The 17511-nt window shown below is 44.4% G+C and overlaps 1 protein-coding gene across 1 annotated transcript in view; it reads right to left on the bottom strand.

The window, feature by feature from the left end:
* LOC145358722 (dedicator of cytokinesis protein 8-like) overlaps positions 1–17511 on the bottom strand; it is a 197157-nt gene that overhangs the window by 154255 nt on the left and 25391 nt on the right. Inside the window, 4 exon segments of the mRNA XM_080212966.1 lie at positions 2112–2206; positions 4859–5018; positions 7085–7165; positions 15275–15415. Of these exon segments, the coding sequence (XP_080069092.1) occupies positions 2112–2206; positions 4859–5018; positions 7085–7165; positions 15275–15415 (477 nt within the window).

Consider the following 17511-nt stretch of genomic DNA (forward strand, 5'->3'; position numbering starts at 1 on the left):
AGATGCGAGATGGTTATGATGGATTGGGAGATGTTACTTAAAGAGATGATGGTGGATAGGCAATGGCAAAGATTCAAGGAGCATACAATACTTTATTCCTGTGTACCACAAAAGTGAAATGGGAAAGGTGACCAAACAATGGCTTCCAAGGGAAAGTAGAAATATTACTAGATACAAGGAAGGGGCCAGATAGAACAACAGACTTGAGGATTGGGAGCAGTTTAGAATTCATCAAGGCGGGGTGGGAGGGGTTGATTAAGGAGACAATAGAATATGAGAGTAAGCTTGTGGGTAACATAAAAGCTTCTATATGTGTGTGAAGAGAATACGATTGCTGTTGTAATGTATGGAAACATCTCCCATTCTGTGCACTGCAAAACGCTGTAAACAGCAACGTGATAATAACCACATAATGTATTTAATAATGTTGAGTGAGGGATAAATATTGGCCAGGGTAACTAACAATAATTCCCCTCCTCGTCTTTGAAATATGCCATGGGCTCACTTACATCTAACTGAGAAGGTATATGGAGTATCCCTTTATGGTCCCATCCATGAAACAGCACCACTCACACTGTAGCACTCTCTCAGCACCGCACTGCAGTGGGGCTTGAACTCATGCTCTTTTATACAAGTGCAAATCTTTATTTCTTTCTTCTGGCTCAGAAGCATCACCCATGGCCAATAAGTCCATCGAATGTTGAGGCTATTCATCCATCACAATTCATGGAATTATTTTTTATTCATTCTGGGCATTGCTGGCTGGCCAGCATTTAACGCCCTTTCCTATTTGCCTGATGGTAATTAAGATTCAACCACATTGCTGTGGCTCTGGAGTCACACACAGGCCAGACAGAGTAAGGACGGTAGATTTCCTGTTCTAAAGATATTACTGAACCAGATGGGTTTTTCCGACGATTGACAATGGTTTCATGGTCATCCGAAGATTCTTAATTCCAGACTCTTTTATTGAATTCAAATTCCACCATCTGCCATGACAGGATTCGAACCCAGTTCCCAGAACGTTAGCAGAGTTTCTGGATTATGAGCAGATTTATTCAAATGATTCAAGAAGACAATGAAATACTTTATTCTGCTGACACAACAAACAAAACAACAGCTGCCACAATGCAGCACCTACCACATAGAAACATGCACCAAGCAATAGGCAAACAAATGTTGAGCCAAAGAAGAATTGACTTGGAGGATTGACCAAAAAGCTGGATTGAAGCGGCAGGGGCCTTTGGAGAACGCATTTTAGAGAATCGTACCTAAGAGGAGGAGAGTATTAGCTAAGGTCAAGAGTCAGATCAAGCCCAAAATCAGATACAATGTCTTTTCTTGTCAGCTTGGATCTCATCTATCTCTCTTGTGAGGATTCAATCTAAATTCGGTTTCTGGAACAAGCAAGGAGATGGACTTGGATCTGCCCGGTCCACTCTGCGCAATGGCTCTGTGACTTAGATTGGCGTAAAACTTTTTTAAAAATATGGCAAAATGCACAGGAGACAAAATCTGAAAAATGGAGAATTTGGGGGAGTGACAGACCCAAAAGAGATTCTAGAAATAGGAGGGATAAAGAATAATAGTTTTAACCTGAACATACTGGGGCAAAAGCCCCTTCTCCCACTCCATGGGCAACAGCCAAAGCAGGAACATTTCTGCACCTGGAGCTCAATCAAGCTCAATCTACAAACTTTGATGAGGCCAACTCCAGAATCTTCCATGGAGTCAGTTCGTTACATCAGGTGGATACCGAGTTCTCAATGCAAGCTTATCTGACTGGGTTTACACAGAGAATAGGCACTCGGACAGGGTTCCTATCTCTCTCACACACACACACACACACACACACACACACACACACACGTGCGTGCACGCACACACTCACACACATGCGCACAGAAAGTGAAGTCACAGACAGTTAGGGAAACTGACTAAAGAGGAAGTTTACAGTGAAAGCAGAAACAGAGATCGGTAAGATTGCTAGCAGATGACAACAGGAAATGCCATTAGCAGTAATCAAACCAAGCTGGGAGAGGTACCTGGGGAAAAGATAAACATTGAGAGTCACTCTGTTTGTTGTTCGTTGCGGTGTGCAGTGACCGTACCTGTTTATTGAACGTGCTGAGGCTGTGCTGCACCGTTCCAAATGGGAGGATGTTATACCTGTCCAGTGATCGCGAGCGCATCTCACTCCCACTGCCTATATACAACACACAAAGGAACTGTTACAGGAATCAAATGCTCTCAGTTCCACTTTCTCAAAGATTCGCAGCTATGTTCGTTAATTTATTGTTTGTAGGTTTATGGGAAAGTGCAAGAGAGCAGTATTAACTGGGTAACTCTTTCCAAAGGGTCAATACAGGAATGATGGGCCAAGTGATCTCCTTCCATGGTGGACGATGCTATATGGGGGATAACATGTTCCTAAGTCACCAGGTGTGAAATCCACAGGATTGAGTGGAGTGCTGGTTTTATATCAGCTGTGGCGTCACGGTGGCACAGTAGTTAGCACTGCTGCCTCACAGTGCCAGGGACCTCAGTTCAATTCTGGGCTTGGGACATTGTGCAAACTCCACATGGACATTGTCTCCGCATCTGCATGGGTTTCCTCCGGATTCTCCAGTTTCCTCTCTCAGTCCAAAGATGTGGCGGTTAGGTGGATTGGCCATGCTAAATTGCCCCCTTAGCGTCGGGGGACTAGCTTGGGTAAATACATGGGGTTAGGGGGATAGGGCCAGGTGGGATTCTGATCGGTGCAAACTCGATGGGTCAAATGGCCTTCTTCTGCACAGTAAGGATTCTATGATTCTATTCTAATAATCCTCTCCACAAATATCAATAGTGAGTAAAACCTGGCAAGGATAAACCCAGCATTGTATCCGATCTAAGCAGTTTCCCAAACAATTAAAATTGCCCTCATATCACCTAACTGCCCTGGGAACAAGCCACTGACAGCAAACAGGCAAGATATTGGACCACAGGAACTGATGCATTCAAAAGGCTTGTTTTTGAAAATATGATTTTCAATGGGCTGGTAGCTTTGCAATTTGAAATGTGACAGAACAAACTACTTAGAAATGCAATGCCATCTTCCAAGGTGAAGGTAAAAAAACAAAAAAGACATCCTCAGGGAAGACTGAAGAGAGGGATATTTCCTGTGCTTCAAAGACTCATCAAAACTCACCATTGTCTAAGGCTGAGACATTAAAGTGCAAAGTACTAGATATTGAAACAATTGCTGCCTTAGACAGACCCATTCAAAACCCCTTGGAAATACACAATGGGTGAAGTATAACAGGCCAGATTATAGCCATTGCAGAGAGATTGCAAGTGACACAGGGATTGTCAAGGAAGTTTTCAGCTGAGGAAACAGGCTGAAAAGTTGCCCTCTCGTGGAAAAAGTGAATTTTACTGGAAGTCTACCAACAAACCAAGAGCTTGTAATAAGTGCAGTCACTTCAATACCTGACTGCATCCAAGAAACCAGCTAATATAAATCAGCCACAGCATCTAAAATCTCTGCTTCAAGGACAATCAAAAGGCACTTAACTATTTGTTCTTTTCACTTTTTTTTATTGGATTTTAGCTTTCTTTATCTCTGATATTTGTGTGTGAGTGATGTTACATTTTTATTACTTTTTCCCTCGGGTTTAAATAAATTTCCTCTGTAACTCAAGAAAATCTTGTTTGATTGACTCCCCATTGTTCACTGCATCAATAGTTAAATGTATTACGATTTAGAAAAGGCATATCCTTGTGAAAAAGAAACTTTAACCTTTATTGTGACCAATGAGGAGGTTGATTAGAAGGGAGTCAGTTCACTTCTTTTCACCTGGTTGTAACAATGCAAAGACATACTGCTCATTGACCCTGCAGCTTCACTACAGAGGTTCAGCATTCCGCCTCCCCCAAGGCTTACAGCAGTCAGTTACCATAGAATCCCTATAGTGCCAAAAGAGGCCATCCAGCCCATCAAGTCTGCATTCGACTCTGCAAAAGAGCATCACATCCAGGCCCTCCTCTCCACCCTATCCCCTTAACCCATGCATATACCATGGCATCTAACATTCACATTCTTGGGACACTAAGGGGCAATTTAGCATGGCCAATCCACCCAACCTGCGCATCCTCGGACAGTGGCTGGAAACCAGAGCACCCGGAGGAAACCCACGCAGACACGGGGTGAATGTGCAAACCACACACAGTCAGCTGAGGCTGGATTTGAACCTGGCTCCCTGGCACTGTGAGGCAGCAGTGCTAACCACTGTGCCGGAAATTTTAAATCACTGAACCTCCAGACTCAGCTGGCTTTTGTACTGTGTTCAGGATTGGAATCCAAGTAGCACAGAGTATTCACTTCGCTGAAGTGGTGTCACTGGATCAAAAAATTATCTGAACCAACATTGATGTATTTTGATGCTTCCCGAAGGACTTCCTTTCTCTGGGTAATCCCACACTGCATACCCCCTCCCACCTTCCCTCCACAACCCCGCACCCCCTACCCGCCTGATAATATGCCCAAGTGCCTACATAATACGGATTGTACGAAATGGAGTGTTGGAAGGCTGACAAGGAAATCAAAGCTAAACCAATTCCCATCCTCACCCAACATATAAAAACAGACCTCCCGTATGCACAAAGGCACACGCATGCAGACACAGTAGTGTTCCAATATCATTGGCTAACACTGGGGTAACTGGATAGTGATCTCTGGTTGATTAGTCTCTTCCTTGAGTGAGGTCAGTTGTAGCCCTGACTGAGGTTAACTAACTGGGAACGGAGTCCAGATCCGTTCACAGCAATGTGAATCCCTCAGCTTTACAGTTTGATATTCCCGCTCCGACTGACCCACCTGCAACTCCGCTCTCTCTGTCCAGTGAACTCTGAGAACCACGATTGGAAATGAGAGTCATGAGGTCTACTGCAGCCCAGGCGAATGGCATCCGATACAAACTCAGACGTTGGCAGAAGGAAGTTGCCTGGAAGCGAAGTTTTCCAATCTTCTCTTTACTCTGCAAGACATTTTTAAAATGCAGGAAATCCATAAAATCCATGGATATTTTGAACGTTCAGCAGGCTTCCGAGTAGACACATGAGGTCAGCCTGGGCTCAGTAGTAGAATGCTCAGGATATTGGGGTAGGCAGGAAAGTGAAGTTAAGCCACAATAGATCAGCCATGGAGTTTTCAAACTGCAGGCCCAAGGAAACGAATGGCCTATCCCTCCTCCCAATTTATTTGTGTGTTTGTTCTCAAACAAGATATCTGGCCAGAATTATATTGCAATTCATGGTACTTTGCTATGCAAGAGTTAGTTGGTACATACTCGACATTACTGTAGTCATAAAATCATTTATGGCACAGAAGGAGGCTCCATGCTGGCTCCCCATGGGATAATCCAGTCAGTCCCACACCCTTGCTCAATCCCTGTAGCCCTGTCAGTTTATTTCCTTCAATTACCCATCAAATCTTCTTTTGAAATCAGTAATTGTTTCCGCTTCAAGCACTCTCATGGCTAGTAAATTCCAGGTCATTACCATTCACTGTGTAAAAATGTTCCTCCTCACATTCTCCCTCCACTTCTTGTCACAAATCTTAAATCTCTGTCCCCTAGTGCTTGTGCCATCAACTATTAGGAAGACTCTTTCCTTATCTGCCTTATCTAAGCCTGTTATAATATTGTACATCGCTATCAGATCCAACCTTAATCTCCAAGGCAAACAACCCCAGCCTTTCTAACCTAACCTTGTAACTAAAACCCTCCCTAACCCTGGAACCATTCTGGTATATCTGCTCCGAACCCTCTCCAGGGCCTTCACATTTTTCCTAAAGCACTGGATACAATACGCTAACTGAGACCTAACCAGTGCTTTATAAAGGTTCAGTGTTACATCCCTGCATTTGTATTCAATACCCCTATTTCTGAACACAAAGCTCCCAAATTCTTCATGAACACCCACACTCCCATTCACTGCCTCCTGCCACCCACACCTCCACTGCCCTCTCCCACCCACACTCCCATTCACTGTCCCCTCCAACCCACCCACACTCCCATTCACTGGCCCCCCACCCACACTCCCATTCACTGCCTCCTGCCACCCACACCTCCACTGCCCTCTCCCACCCACACTCCCATTCACTGTCCCCTCCAACCCACCCACACTCCCATTCACTGTCCCCTCCAACCCACCCACACTCCCATTCACTGGCCCCCCACCCACACTCCCATTCACTGCCTCCTGCCACCCACACCTCCACTGCCCTCTCCCACCCACACTCCCATTCACTGTCCCCTCCAACCCACCCACACTCCCATTCACCGCTCCCTTCATCACACCCACACCTCCATTCACTGCCCCCTTCAACCCACCCATACCCTCATTCACTGCCCCCTACAACCACCCACACTCCCATTCACTGTCCCCTCCCACCTAGTAAGAAGTTTCATCCCCCCCCACCCACCTACACCTCCATTCACTGTCCCCTACAACCCATCCACACCCCCATTCACTGCCCCCTACAACCCATCCACACCCCCATTCACTGCCCCCTACAACCCACCCACACCCCCAATCACTGCCCCCTCCAACACACCCACGCCCCCATTCACTGCCCCCTCCCAACCACACCACTTTCACTGCCCTTTCCTACCACTGTCCCCTGGCACCCATACCCCATTGCCCCCTGCCACCCAAACCCCATTCTCTATCCCTTCAGCAGAACAAACAAAATCTCAAATCCCAATACTCACCACCAGCCTCAGTGCATTCACTATTTGCAATATATTTTTATATTGGTTGAGCCAATAGTGGCATCACCAGCAAGAAATTTATCCTGCATAAAACATTCTAAATCAGTCTAAAATTTTGATTGAGATTGATGTGAAGTGCTGCAAAGGATTTTTGTAGTGGAGTAACTGCTTTACAACAAAGTTATACTGCACAGGTAATCACTGACTGTCCTTATTTTGTTCAGTATTTGCTCAGTATTGGGTTTCTGGGAGATGTACAGACAGTACTTGGCCTCCTCTTCATGGGGGACAGAGCAAGGAAAGGTTTCTGCAAGATTCCATCCACCTACCTTGGCTGTCTCGTTCTCTTTGATGGTCACATATGGATCGACACAGTCGGCGATACTGCCCTGCTGCAGTACCTTCTCCACCTGCAGCACAAAGTGGAGACATTCTGAATATCCAACGTCTTCAAGCGAACATCAAGGCAGAATATAAACAGCAATTCTGTCAACATCCAGTGAAGGATCACCATCCAAAGCTTTAACTTATTGCTCAGTGTTGGTTTGGCTCAATTGTTCAGGCTCTCACCCACGTTAGAAGCATTATGGATTTACACGCCACTCCAACAGTAGTTGACTGTCACTGAGTATAGTACAAAGGCCTTTCACCCAATGAATGAGGCCCCATCTCCTGTTCTAATAGCTGTTAAAGATCACTGCCACCTAATGCATGAAAGTGATGAGTTTCCTCAGGAGGCTGAAGGCAAATCCGCACAAGAAAATAATCATAGGCACCACTGTGATAGGCACCATAGGCACCACGGTGGCACAGTGATTAGCGCTGCTGCCTCACAGCGCCAGGGACCCCGGGTTCAATTCCTGGCTTGAGTCACTGTGCGGAGTTCTCCTGGTGTCTGCATGGGCTCCAGTTTCCTCCCACTGTCTGAAAGACGTGCTGGTTAAGTTCATTGGCCATGCTAAATTCTTCCTCAGTGTACCCAAACAGGCGCCAGAGTGTGGCGACTAGGGGATTTTCACAGTAACTTCATTGCAGTGTTAATGTAAGCCAACTGGTGACTAATAAATAAACTTTTACTTTCGAATTTCTCACCCTAATGTCCTAGCTCTTCAAATTTAAGTGTTTCTATCGAATTACCCTATAATCTACATTGTTCCAACAAAATTCCCTCAATGTTTTGAGTTTTTCTGCATACTTAGATAATGAATATACAAAATTAGGAGGGGCAGGCCACTCAGCCCCTCAAGCCACCATTCAATAAGATCATGACTAATCTGCCCACCACAGCCCAACCCCACATTTCTGCTTACTCCGAATAACCTTTCACCCCCTTGTTAATCAAGAATCAATCTAGCTCAGCCTTAAAAATATTCAAAGACTCTGTTTCCGCTGCTTTGCGACGATGAGTTTTCCAGACACTAAAGTTTAAAGTAAAAGTTTATTTTTTAGTCACAAATAAGGCTTACATTGCAATGAAGTTACTGTGAAATTCCCCTAGTCGCCACAGTCCAGTGGCTGTTCAGGTTAATGCACCTAACCAGCACGTGTTTCAGAAAGTGGGGGGAAACTGGAGCACCCAGAGGAAACCCACGCAGACACGGGGAAAATGTGCAGCCAGGTCCCTGGTGCTGTGAAGCAGCAGTGCTAACCACTGTGTTAACGTGCCACCCTCTGAGGGAAAATATTTCTCCTCATCTCCATCTTAAATGAGGGATTACTTATTTTTGAACAGTGACCCCCTAGTTTTAGATTTTTCGATGAGGAAACGTCCTCTCTGCACCCACCCTGTTAATACCCCCCAGGATCTTAAGTTGTATTTGCTCACTTCAGTCAGCATCTTAATGATCTGTGTTTTATACAGCTAATGCTTCAAAGTCTTCTGATCGTGTGTAGTTAAATACTGCCTCCAGTGTAGCTGGTGTCTTCATTAACCTTTATAAAGGCTCGTCACAAGAATCATAGAATCCGTACATGCACAAGGAAGCTGTTCGGCCCATCAAGCCTGCACCAGCAATAGTTCCACCCAGCATCTATCCCCACAGCCCCACATATTTACTCTGCCAGCCCCTCCGACACTTAGGGACAATTTAGCATGGTCAATCAACCTAACCCATCCATCTTTGAAGTGTGCGAGAAAACCAGAGCACCCAGAGGAAACCCACACAGACACTGGGAGAATGTGCAAACTCCACACAGACAGTGACCCGAGGTCAGAATTGAACCCGGGTCCCTGGTGCTGTGAGGCAGCAGTGCTAACCATTGTGCCACCATGTCGGCCACTACCTTTCAATTTTTATAGTTCATATTGTGGAATAAAAGCTAGATAATCCAGTTGTTGCTTTTATGGTCTTATTGGTCTGATGACATCCTGTGAACCTTTACCTGCAATTTTGTAAGAATATAAGAAGTCACAGCATGATTGGCCATTCAGCCTTTCTAAGCTATTCTCTACTATCTATTTATACTGTATAGTTGGGGGAAGCAGTTATAGTTCAATGCCAAAGCTAACAATTCATTCCATGGCTTCAGCTGATGAGTTGTGAACTGTTGAGATGCCAACAGGAATCGACCTCTCTGGGCAGGAATTCAGTGTGTGGACAGTGGTCTGATCTGGGTGACCACAGTCACAATCTCAACTGTTCCACAGCTTCCTTGGGCCAGTCTCAAGCAGTCAAGGGTTGCCCAGATTTCCCAGGGAACTGGATTTTACCACTTGCATCAGTTACCAGGTTGGGACTGATGATGTGTGCAGTCAACCAGGAGGTTTAGAAATATAGAAAAGCATAGAAAGTCGAAGCAGGAGGAGACCATTCGGCCCTTCGAGCTTACTCCGCCATCCATTTCGGTCACGGCTGATGATCAAATTCAACTTGTCCCCAAGAGGTGGGGCTGACATCAGGCTGTCAGGTAACTCCACTAGAAAGTCAAAACAATCATTATTGATGTTCTATCTGAAGTCCACCTTGCTGCATTGTCCTTTAATCCCCTTGGTATCCAAAAAGCTAGCAATTTCACATCAAGCTTATTTCTGGTCAGAGCATTATCATGGTTATTAAACCAAAAATTCTTTTTTACTGACATTTAGTTCCATCAGCTACATTTTCGCTCATTTCCTTACATCACCAAAAACGCACAAATAGGGCAAGTGGTATTTTAGGTTTTATACAATGGGACTTGAACACAAAGGAAAGGAGGTGTCAAATTGGAACAAGAGTTGATTTGGCCACAATTACAGTCAGGTACAGTTGGAACATCTCATTTTAAGAAAGAAATTGCAATTATACATGCCAAATCCCTTCACAACCAATGAAGTCCAATTACCGCTCCAGTGTAGGCAAACAGGGCAGTCAATTTGCATAGTACACTGTCCCACAAGCAGCAATCAGATCAGTAAATCTGTAATTAATAATTCTGGTAATTATAGGCCAGTTAGTCTTACTTGGTGGTCAGTAAGTTAATGGAAAGGGTCCTGAGAGATAGGATTTATGACCATTTGGAAGGATGCAGTTTAATCCGGGATAGTCAGCACGGTTTCCTAAGGGGTAAGTCCTGCCTCACAAATTTGATTGAATTCTTTGAGGAGGTAACTAAGTGTGTGGATGAAGGTAGAGCAGTTGATGTCGTATACATGAATTTTAGTAAAGCTTGATAAGGTTTGATAAGGTTCCCCATGGTAGGCTCATGAAGAAGATAAGGAGGTGTAGGATAGAAGGAAATTTGGCCGATTGGATAAGTAACTGGCTGTTTCATAGAAGACAGAGGGTGGTGGTGGAAGGAAGATTTTCAGACTGGAGGTCAGTTACCAGTGGTGTAACACAGGGGTCAGTGCTAGGTCCTCTGCTATTTGTGATTTTTATCAATGACTTGGAAGAGGGGGCTGAAGGGTGGGTTAGTAAATTTGCTGATGACACCAAGATTGGTGGAGTAGTGGATGAGGTGGAGGGCTCTAGCAGGCTGCAAACAGACATTGATAGGATGCAGAGCTGGGCCGAAAAGTGGTAGATGGAGTTTAACCCTGATAAGTGCGAGGTGATTCATTTTGGTAGGACAAACGAATGCGGATTACACAGTCAGCGGCAGGGTTCTGAGGAATGTGGAGGAGCAGAGAGATCTTGGGGTTCTTATCACAGATCTTTGAAGGTTGCCACTCAAGTGCATACAGCCGTGAAGAAGGCTTTTAAGTGTGTCAGCGTTTATTATCAGGGGGTTTGAGTTTAAGAGTTGTGGGGTTATGCTGCAACTATACCAGACATTGGTGAGACCACATTTGGAATATTGTGTTCAGTTCTGGTCACCTCACTATAAGAAGGATGTGGAAGCCTTGGAGAGAGTGCAGAGGAGATTTATTAGGATGTTGGCTGGTTTTGAGGGTAAGTCTTATGAGGGAAGGTTGAGGCTGCTGGGGCTTTTCTCTTTAAAGCAGAGGACGATGAGAAGCCACTTAATAGAGGTTTATAAGGTGATGAGGGGGATTGATAGAGTGGACGTGCGGAGACTATTTCCTCGTGTGGATATAGCTGTTACTAGGGGGCATAACGATAAGGTTCGTGGTGGGAGATATAGGAGGGACGTCCGAGGTAGATTCTTCACTCAGAGAGAGGTTGGGGTGTGGAACTGACTGCCTGCTGTGATTGTGGAGTCGGACACTTTAGGAACTTTCAAGCGATTATTGGATAAGCACATGGAGTATACCAGAACAATAGGGAGTGGGACAGCTTGATCTTGGGATTGGATGTAGCTCGGCACTACACTGAGGGCTGAAGGGCCAGTACTGTGCTGTAATGTTCTATGTTCTATGTTCTAAATATCAGGCAGGACATCAGAACAATTTGTTCTTCAACTAATACCCCAGGATCCTTTCCCTCCATCTGTCAAAAACACACAAGATCTGAGTGTAACATCACAGCTATAACACTCCTTCAGTCTAGATTATGTGAACTCACAACCTTCCAACTCATAGTAAGAAGATCACAGATTTTAGATCACATGGCTACCATTCTAGCTCACAGACAGAGTCCCAGGAACTGAGGCAAACTGGCAATATCATAACAAACCCAATAGCAAATAGGGAGTGCAGCATATCCGAAAGACATGTTGGATAGGTGCATTGGTCTTGCGAAATTCTCCTTTAGTGTACCCAAACAGGTGCTAGACAATGGCAACTAGGGGATTTTCACAGTAACTTCATTGCAGTGTTAATATAAGCCTATCTGTGACACTAATAAATAAATTTCAAACTTTAAGAAAACTTTATAATAAAACCAATAATAAGAAGGGCTCACAATATAGCTAACACAATAACAGTTAGGGCATATGGAATAAAGTGTGTGTGTGTGTGTGTGTGTGTGTGTGTGTGTGTGTGTGTGTGTGTGTGTGTGTGTGTGTGTGTGTGGTTGTGATACAGTTTATAATATCTCATGCCAACAGCTGAGATTTCAGACTGAAGAGTGGAAGGATTGACCTCTTCAGTGTCCCAGGTCATCAACTGACCTGGCTGGGAGAATCCTGTTTGTAGGGGCAAATTGCAAAGATGCAATTGAACACGCAGATTACAAAGAGGATTTGTTGTTGTGAAAGAGCAGTGCATATTGGAGTGGTATTCGTAGATTGGAAACTGGCTGAAGGAGTACACGTTAGGATCATGCACTGGCAAAAATAGATTCATAGATCTTAACTCAATCCGGTGGAAAATAATGGAAGTGACTATCAAATGTCTGATAATAAATGACTAAGCTACAGACAACATTGTTCTAAAGAGGGAAGATCCAGCCAGACTAACCTTCTCTGAAAAGTGATATTGCAAGTGGACTATGTTACGTTTTTGACATCCTACATCTAGACTTCTAGAAAGCATCTTACAAAGTTCTATGTTAAAGGGTGTTAATGTAGAGATCTGTATGGCCTCTGCTCATTCCTTCACATCTCGCTATTGACTGAACTCAAAGCTGGGGGTATTCAGAATAAAGCTTGAAATAGAGAAATTGCCTGAACCAAAGCTAACTGCAGCTCCTTTTGGAAGAACAATGTCAGCATTGGCAGAGAGTGGCAAAGAGCAAGTACTAAGTGGAACCTCCAAGGCACAATCTTGAAAACAATTCTATCTCTGATTTACATCAGTGATCAGTGCTCAGAAAGGCAATGCAAATTGATCAGATTTATCTGTGATAATAAACAGGAAGAGGCAGCAGCATCAGAGGAAGATCAGAAAATAATAGATGAAATTTAATATCAATAAATATTTGTGGGCAGCACGGTGGCACAGTGGTTAGCACTGCTGCCTCACTGCACCAGGGACCTGGGTTCAGTTCCTGGCTTGGTTACTGTCTGTGTGGAACTTGCATGTTCTCTCCGTGTCTGCATGGGTTTCCTCCGGGTGCTCTCGTTTCCTTCCACACTCAGAAAGACATGCTAGTTGGGTGCATTGACCCAAACAGGTGCTGGAGTGTGGCAACTAGGTGATTTTCACAGTAACTTCATTGCAGTGTTAACATAAGCCTACTTGTGACTAATAAACTTTAAAGTTTATAAGTCATCACAAATGGGAAAGAAAATTAGCAAAAGACATATTCATGACCAGTGTTGGTGTTGAAAGAGTGGAAGATGAAGTTGAAAAACAACCAGGAGCCTCAATGCAGACTAACTCTTGACGAGATCAGTATGATGTTGAACTATGGAGTCAAATATGAATCAGATGAAGTCTTGGACAAAACGTCAGACTGTGCGAGCATGAATATTAAAAGATAAAGTCATCATCATCCACCCCAGATGGTAAGAGGTTTCTTGCCTCCTTTGAGGGGGAAAGCTGACTGGCGATGATTTAACCTGAGGGTCACCATACCTCAGGCAAGGGGCAAGGTTGAGAATAACCTCAGCTGGTAGGGGAATTGAACCCATGCATCACAAACCAGCCAATCGAACTAGCCAACTCCCAGCTCAATTCACTGAGACATTCAGAATCCCTACAGTGCAGAGGGACGCCAGTTGGCCCATCAACTCTCTGACAGAGTATCTTACCCAGACCTTCTCCCCTATCCTATCCCCGTAACCTCACACATTTACCATGGCTAATCCATCTAACCTAACGCAACCTGGGACACCAAGGGCCAATTTAGCATGGCCAATCCACCTAGCCAGCCCATCTTTGGACTGTGGGAGGAAACCGGAGCACCTGAAGGAAACCGGAGTACCGACAGGAAACCGGCATACCGACAGGAAACGCAAGCAGACACGGGGAGAACATGTAAACTCCACACAGACAATCACACAAGGCTGGAATTGAACCCAGGTCCTTCACGCTGTGAGGCAGCAGTGCTAACCACTGTGCCACCATGAAGTTACAACTGTGCGCAGAAGTAGCAAAGTTGTTTCCTGGTTCTGGAGGTCTGAGAAAAAAAACTGACAAAATAAACTTTTTAAGTTTGAAAATAGGCATCTGACAGACAACCTGATAAAAATCCATTCCTTCAGATAAGCTTTTAACCTGAGATAAGAACATAAGAACATAAGAAATAGGAGCAGGAGTAGGCCATCCAGCCCTTCGAGCCTGCCCCGCCATTCAATAAGATCATGGCTGATCTGTCGCTGCTCAGTTCCACTTTCCCGCCCTCTCCCCATAACCCTTAATCCCCTCTCTTATCAAAAACCCATCAACCCGCGTCTTAAAAATATTTAGCGAGGCAGCCTCCACCACTTCAACGGGCAGAGATGCAATCTAATCTGTCAGTAAAGATCTCCTAGGCATTATTCAAAGTAAAGTATCACTGAAACAGATCAGCAGGCCATCTCTCACATTGCTGTTCATGGAACTATCACTGTCACAAACTGCCTGCTGGATTCCCTACATTAAAACAAGGACCACAATTTTAAAAATATTTCATTGGTTGTAAAGGAGTTTGTGATGTCCTGAAGTCATGAAAGGTGTTATATGAACACAAGTTGTCTCTTTCTTCTTTCTCTTACACAGGATATGCAAAAGTTAAAGTTTGAGAGTGGGAAAAGGGATTCAAGTTCAAGCTAGTAAGGTGTAGCTGCAGGACAAAGATCAGGAATAGAGATCAGCATCACCATGGTGCAGTGGTTAGCACTGCTGCCTCAGAGCACCGGGGAATAGGGTTTGATTCCCAGCTTGGGTCACTGTCTGTGTGGAGCTTGCACATTCTCCCCGTGTCCATGTGGTTTCCTCCTACAGTCCAAATATGTGTGGATTTGGTGGATTGGCCATGTTAAATTACCCCTTAGTGTCAGGGGGACTAGCTAAGGTAAATGCATGGGAAAAGGGCCTGGTTGGGATTGTAGTCAGTGCAGACTTAATGGACCGAATGGCCTCCTTCTGCTCTGTATGATTTGATTCTATTTGGAATGGCTCCCTGGTAAAGAAGTAGATGGCCGGGGGAAGTTTAGAATTAATCACAATAGCGCAAAACAATCTTCTCCACCCATAACTATCTCGCCGTACACAGTGACATTCATATTTACACTAAAGCTAAAAACTAAGGCAGGATTTTGGTACAGTTAGTTACCTTAATGACCAGATAAATTTCAGGAGAGGGTTGGCTGATTGAGAAGATGGCTTTCCTGAAATAGCAGTGCAACTCTGTCTCTGCCTGCATGACATCTCGAAATTCTTCCGAGTTGAGATCCAAGTAGAAATTTTCCGAAATCTATGAGAACAAAGCAGAATATTTTGGAGTGAAAGTTAAAACATCAGACACTCGCACACACTAATTGCTTTTCTTCCTCAATGGTGACCACTTCTTTGGGTATCATCAGTGCCCACTGCCAACTCCTAGCCAAGTTCTAGCACGAATGTTTACCCCACCTGCTCCAACTGGGCAGCAGCAAGTGAAAAACACAAAAAACTTTGTGACACACACAGAATAGTGAACATTTTAAAAAGTTACCAGCAGAGAACAACTATATTGATTCATTCAAAGTCAGCCACAGTACAGGAGGGGAGGTGGTGGTGCAGTGGTATTCTCACTAGACTAGTAATTCCAGGTTTGAATCCCACCACAGCAGATGGTGAAATTTGAATTCAATAAAAAATCTGACCGTGAAGCCTTTGCTGTAAAAACCCATCTGGTTCACTTCATGGAGGAAAATCTGTCATCCTTACCTGGTCTGGCCTACATGTGATTCCAGATCCACAGCAATGCGCTCGACTCTGAAATGGCCACTCAATCGACAGCAATCAGAGATAGGCAATAAATGCTGGCCTAGCCACATCCCGTGATAAATATTTAAAATAAAAGAAAAAGAATCCAGACAATCACTCCTCTTTCCATGTTACAGTATTTCAGAATCAGATCATTCTGAATCATGCAAACCTATTTGCTTATTTGTACATTCCTCTTATGTGCTTGATATTACTTTTAGTATTACCAGCTCTTCCCAGAAGCAAACCTTACATTCCCTGTCATCCACAAAGTCTGGTTATCTTCTAGGTAACTAGTTAAAATATCCAGGTCCAGGGGTTGGGCAGAGAATCATTGTCATTGTGCCCCAGCTTACTGGGTATATCAGGTATTGCCACATGATTTCCCTGTTTTTGATATGTGAAAAAACATTTACTCAAGCAGACAGAGGCTAAGGCTGTAAACTAACAGACACCTTTACTCAATTCCTCAGCCCACCTTTGGCAAGTCGCAACCGCAGCCACCTAGACATTGAGGACTGGGATTGCCTCTCCAAGCCTCTATCCCTCCATGTACCTCAAAACCCTTTTAGAGCAAACATTTAACCACCCCTCTGTCCAATGTTTGTTTTGTCTGATTACACTCCTGTGATGTACCTTGAGCTTTTTGCCATGTTAAGGGTGTGATATAAATGCAAATTCTTATCATAAATGAACAATGCTCAACAAAATACAGTGAATTAGAATGTTGACTCATCTCTTTCAAATCCCCAAAATGTGGAGGAGATGTCGGCATTGGGCTGGGGTGGGCACAGTAAGAAGTCTCACAACACCAGGTTAAAATCCAGCAGGTTTATTTGGAATCACCAGCTTTCGGAGTGCTTCATCAGGCGAGTCTAAATGCCCAAAATAACAGAGACTGGTGACCAATCACCCTTCCTTTTATTCATTTTGCAGCTGTATGCTATCGCGGAGTTGCTGATTTTCACTCATTCTCAGCTGGCTTCACTTTGACATCAGTCTGCTTGCAATAGCCTCAAACTTATAGAGAGAGAAGAAAGGGAATTAAAAAGCATCTTCCATAACTACAGATAGGATCAGCCGCTTCCAGAATGTTTGTATTTGAAAGCCCAGTGACTCGATTTGTCCCAACAGCTCCAGGAAATCCATGGTTACCCAGGATGCTGCTGGACAGCTGATGCTGCAATTCTGCACTATACTGAACCATCTTTGATGCTACAGGACCAGCCATGCTGCATTCTGTCTGACCCTAATAGTAATGTCTACAGCCTGCAGAAACAGCTAGCAATAAACAATTTTAACTCACTATCTGCTATTACTGTAGTTGGAGGGTCTGGTATATACAGTATTAACGTTTCTTGCTCCTTAGTCTATTGGCTAAGATCTAGCATCAGGTCAAGCCCAAGATGGGCTGCAGCGCCTTTTTGTGTCACTTGGATTTTGTGGGCTGGATTCTCCAATCTCACTTGCAGTCGGGATTTTCCGGTCCCGCTGCAGTGAACAGAGATTTGGCTGAGTGCCAAATTCTCCACTCTCGCTGGCACCTAGGCATAAATGGCCAGAGTATTGCAGCTTGTATGTCTCTAATGGACCATGACCAGG

The sequence above is a fragment of the Carcharhinus amblyrhynchos genome, chromosome 26, assembly GCF_965287045.1.
Source record: "Carcharhinus amblyrhynchos chromosome 26, sCarAmb.v2.hapA, whole genome shotgun sequence".
NCBI classification, from domain to species: Eukaryota; Metazoa; Chordata; class Chondrichthyes; order Carcharhiniformes; family Carcharhinidae; genus Carcharhinus; species Carcharhinus amblyrhynchos.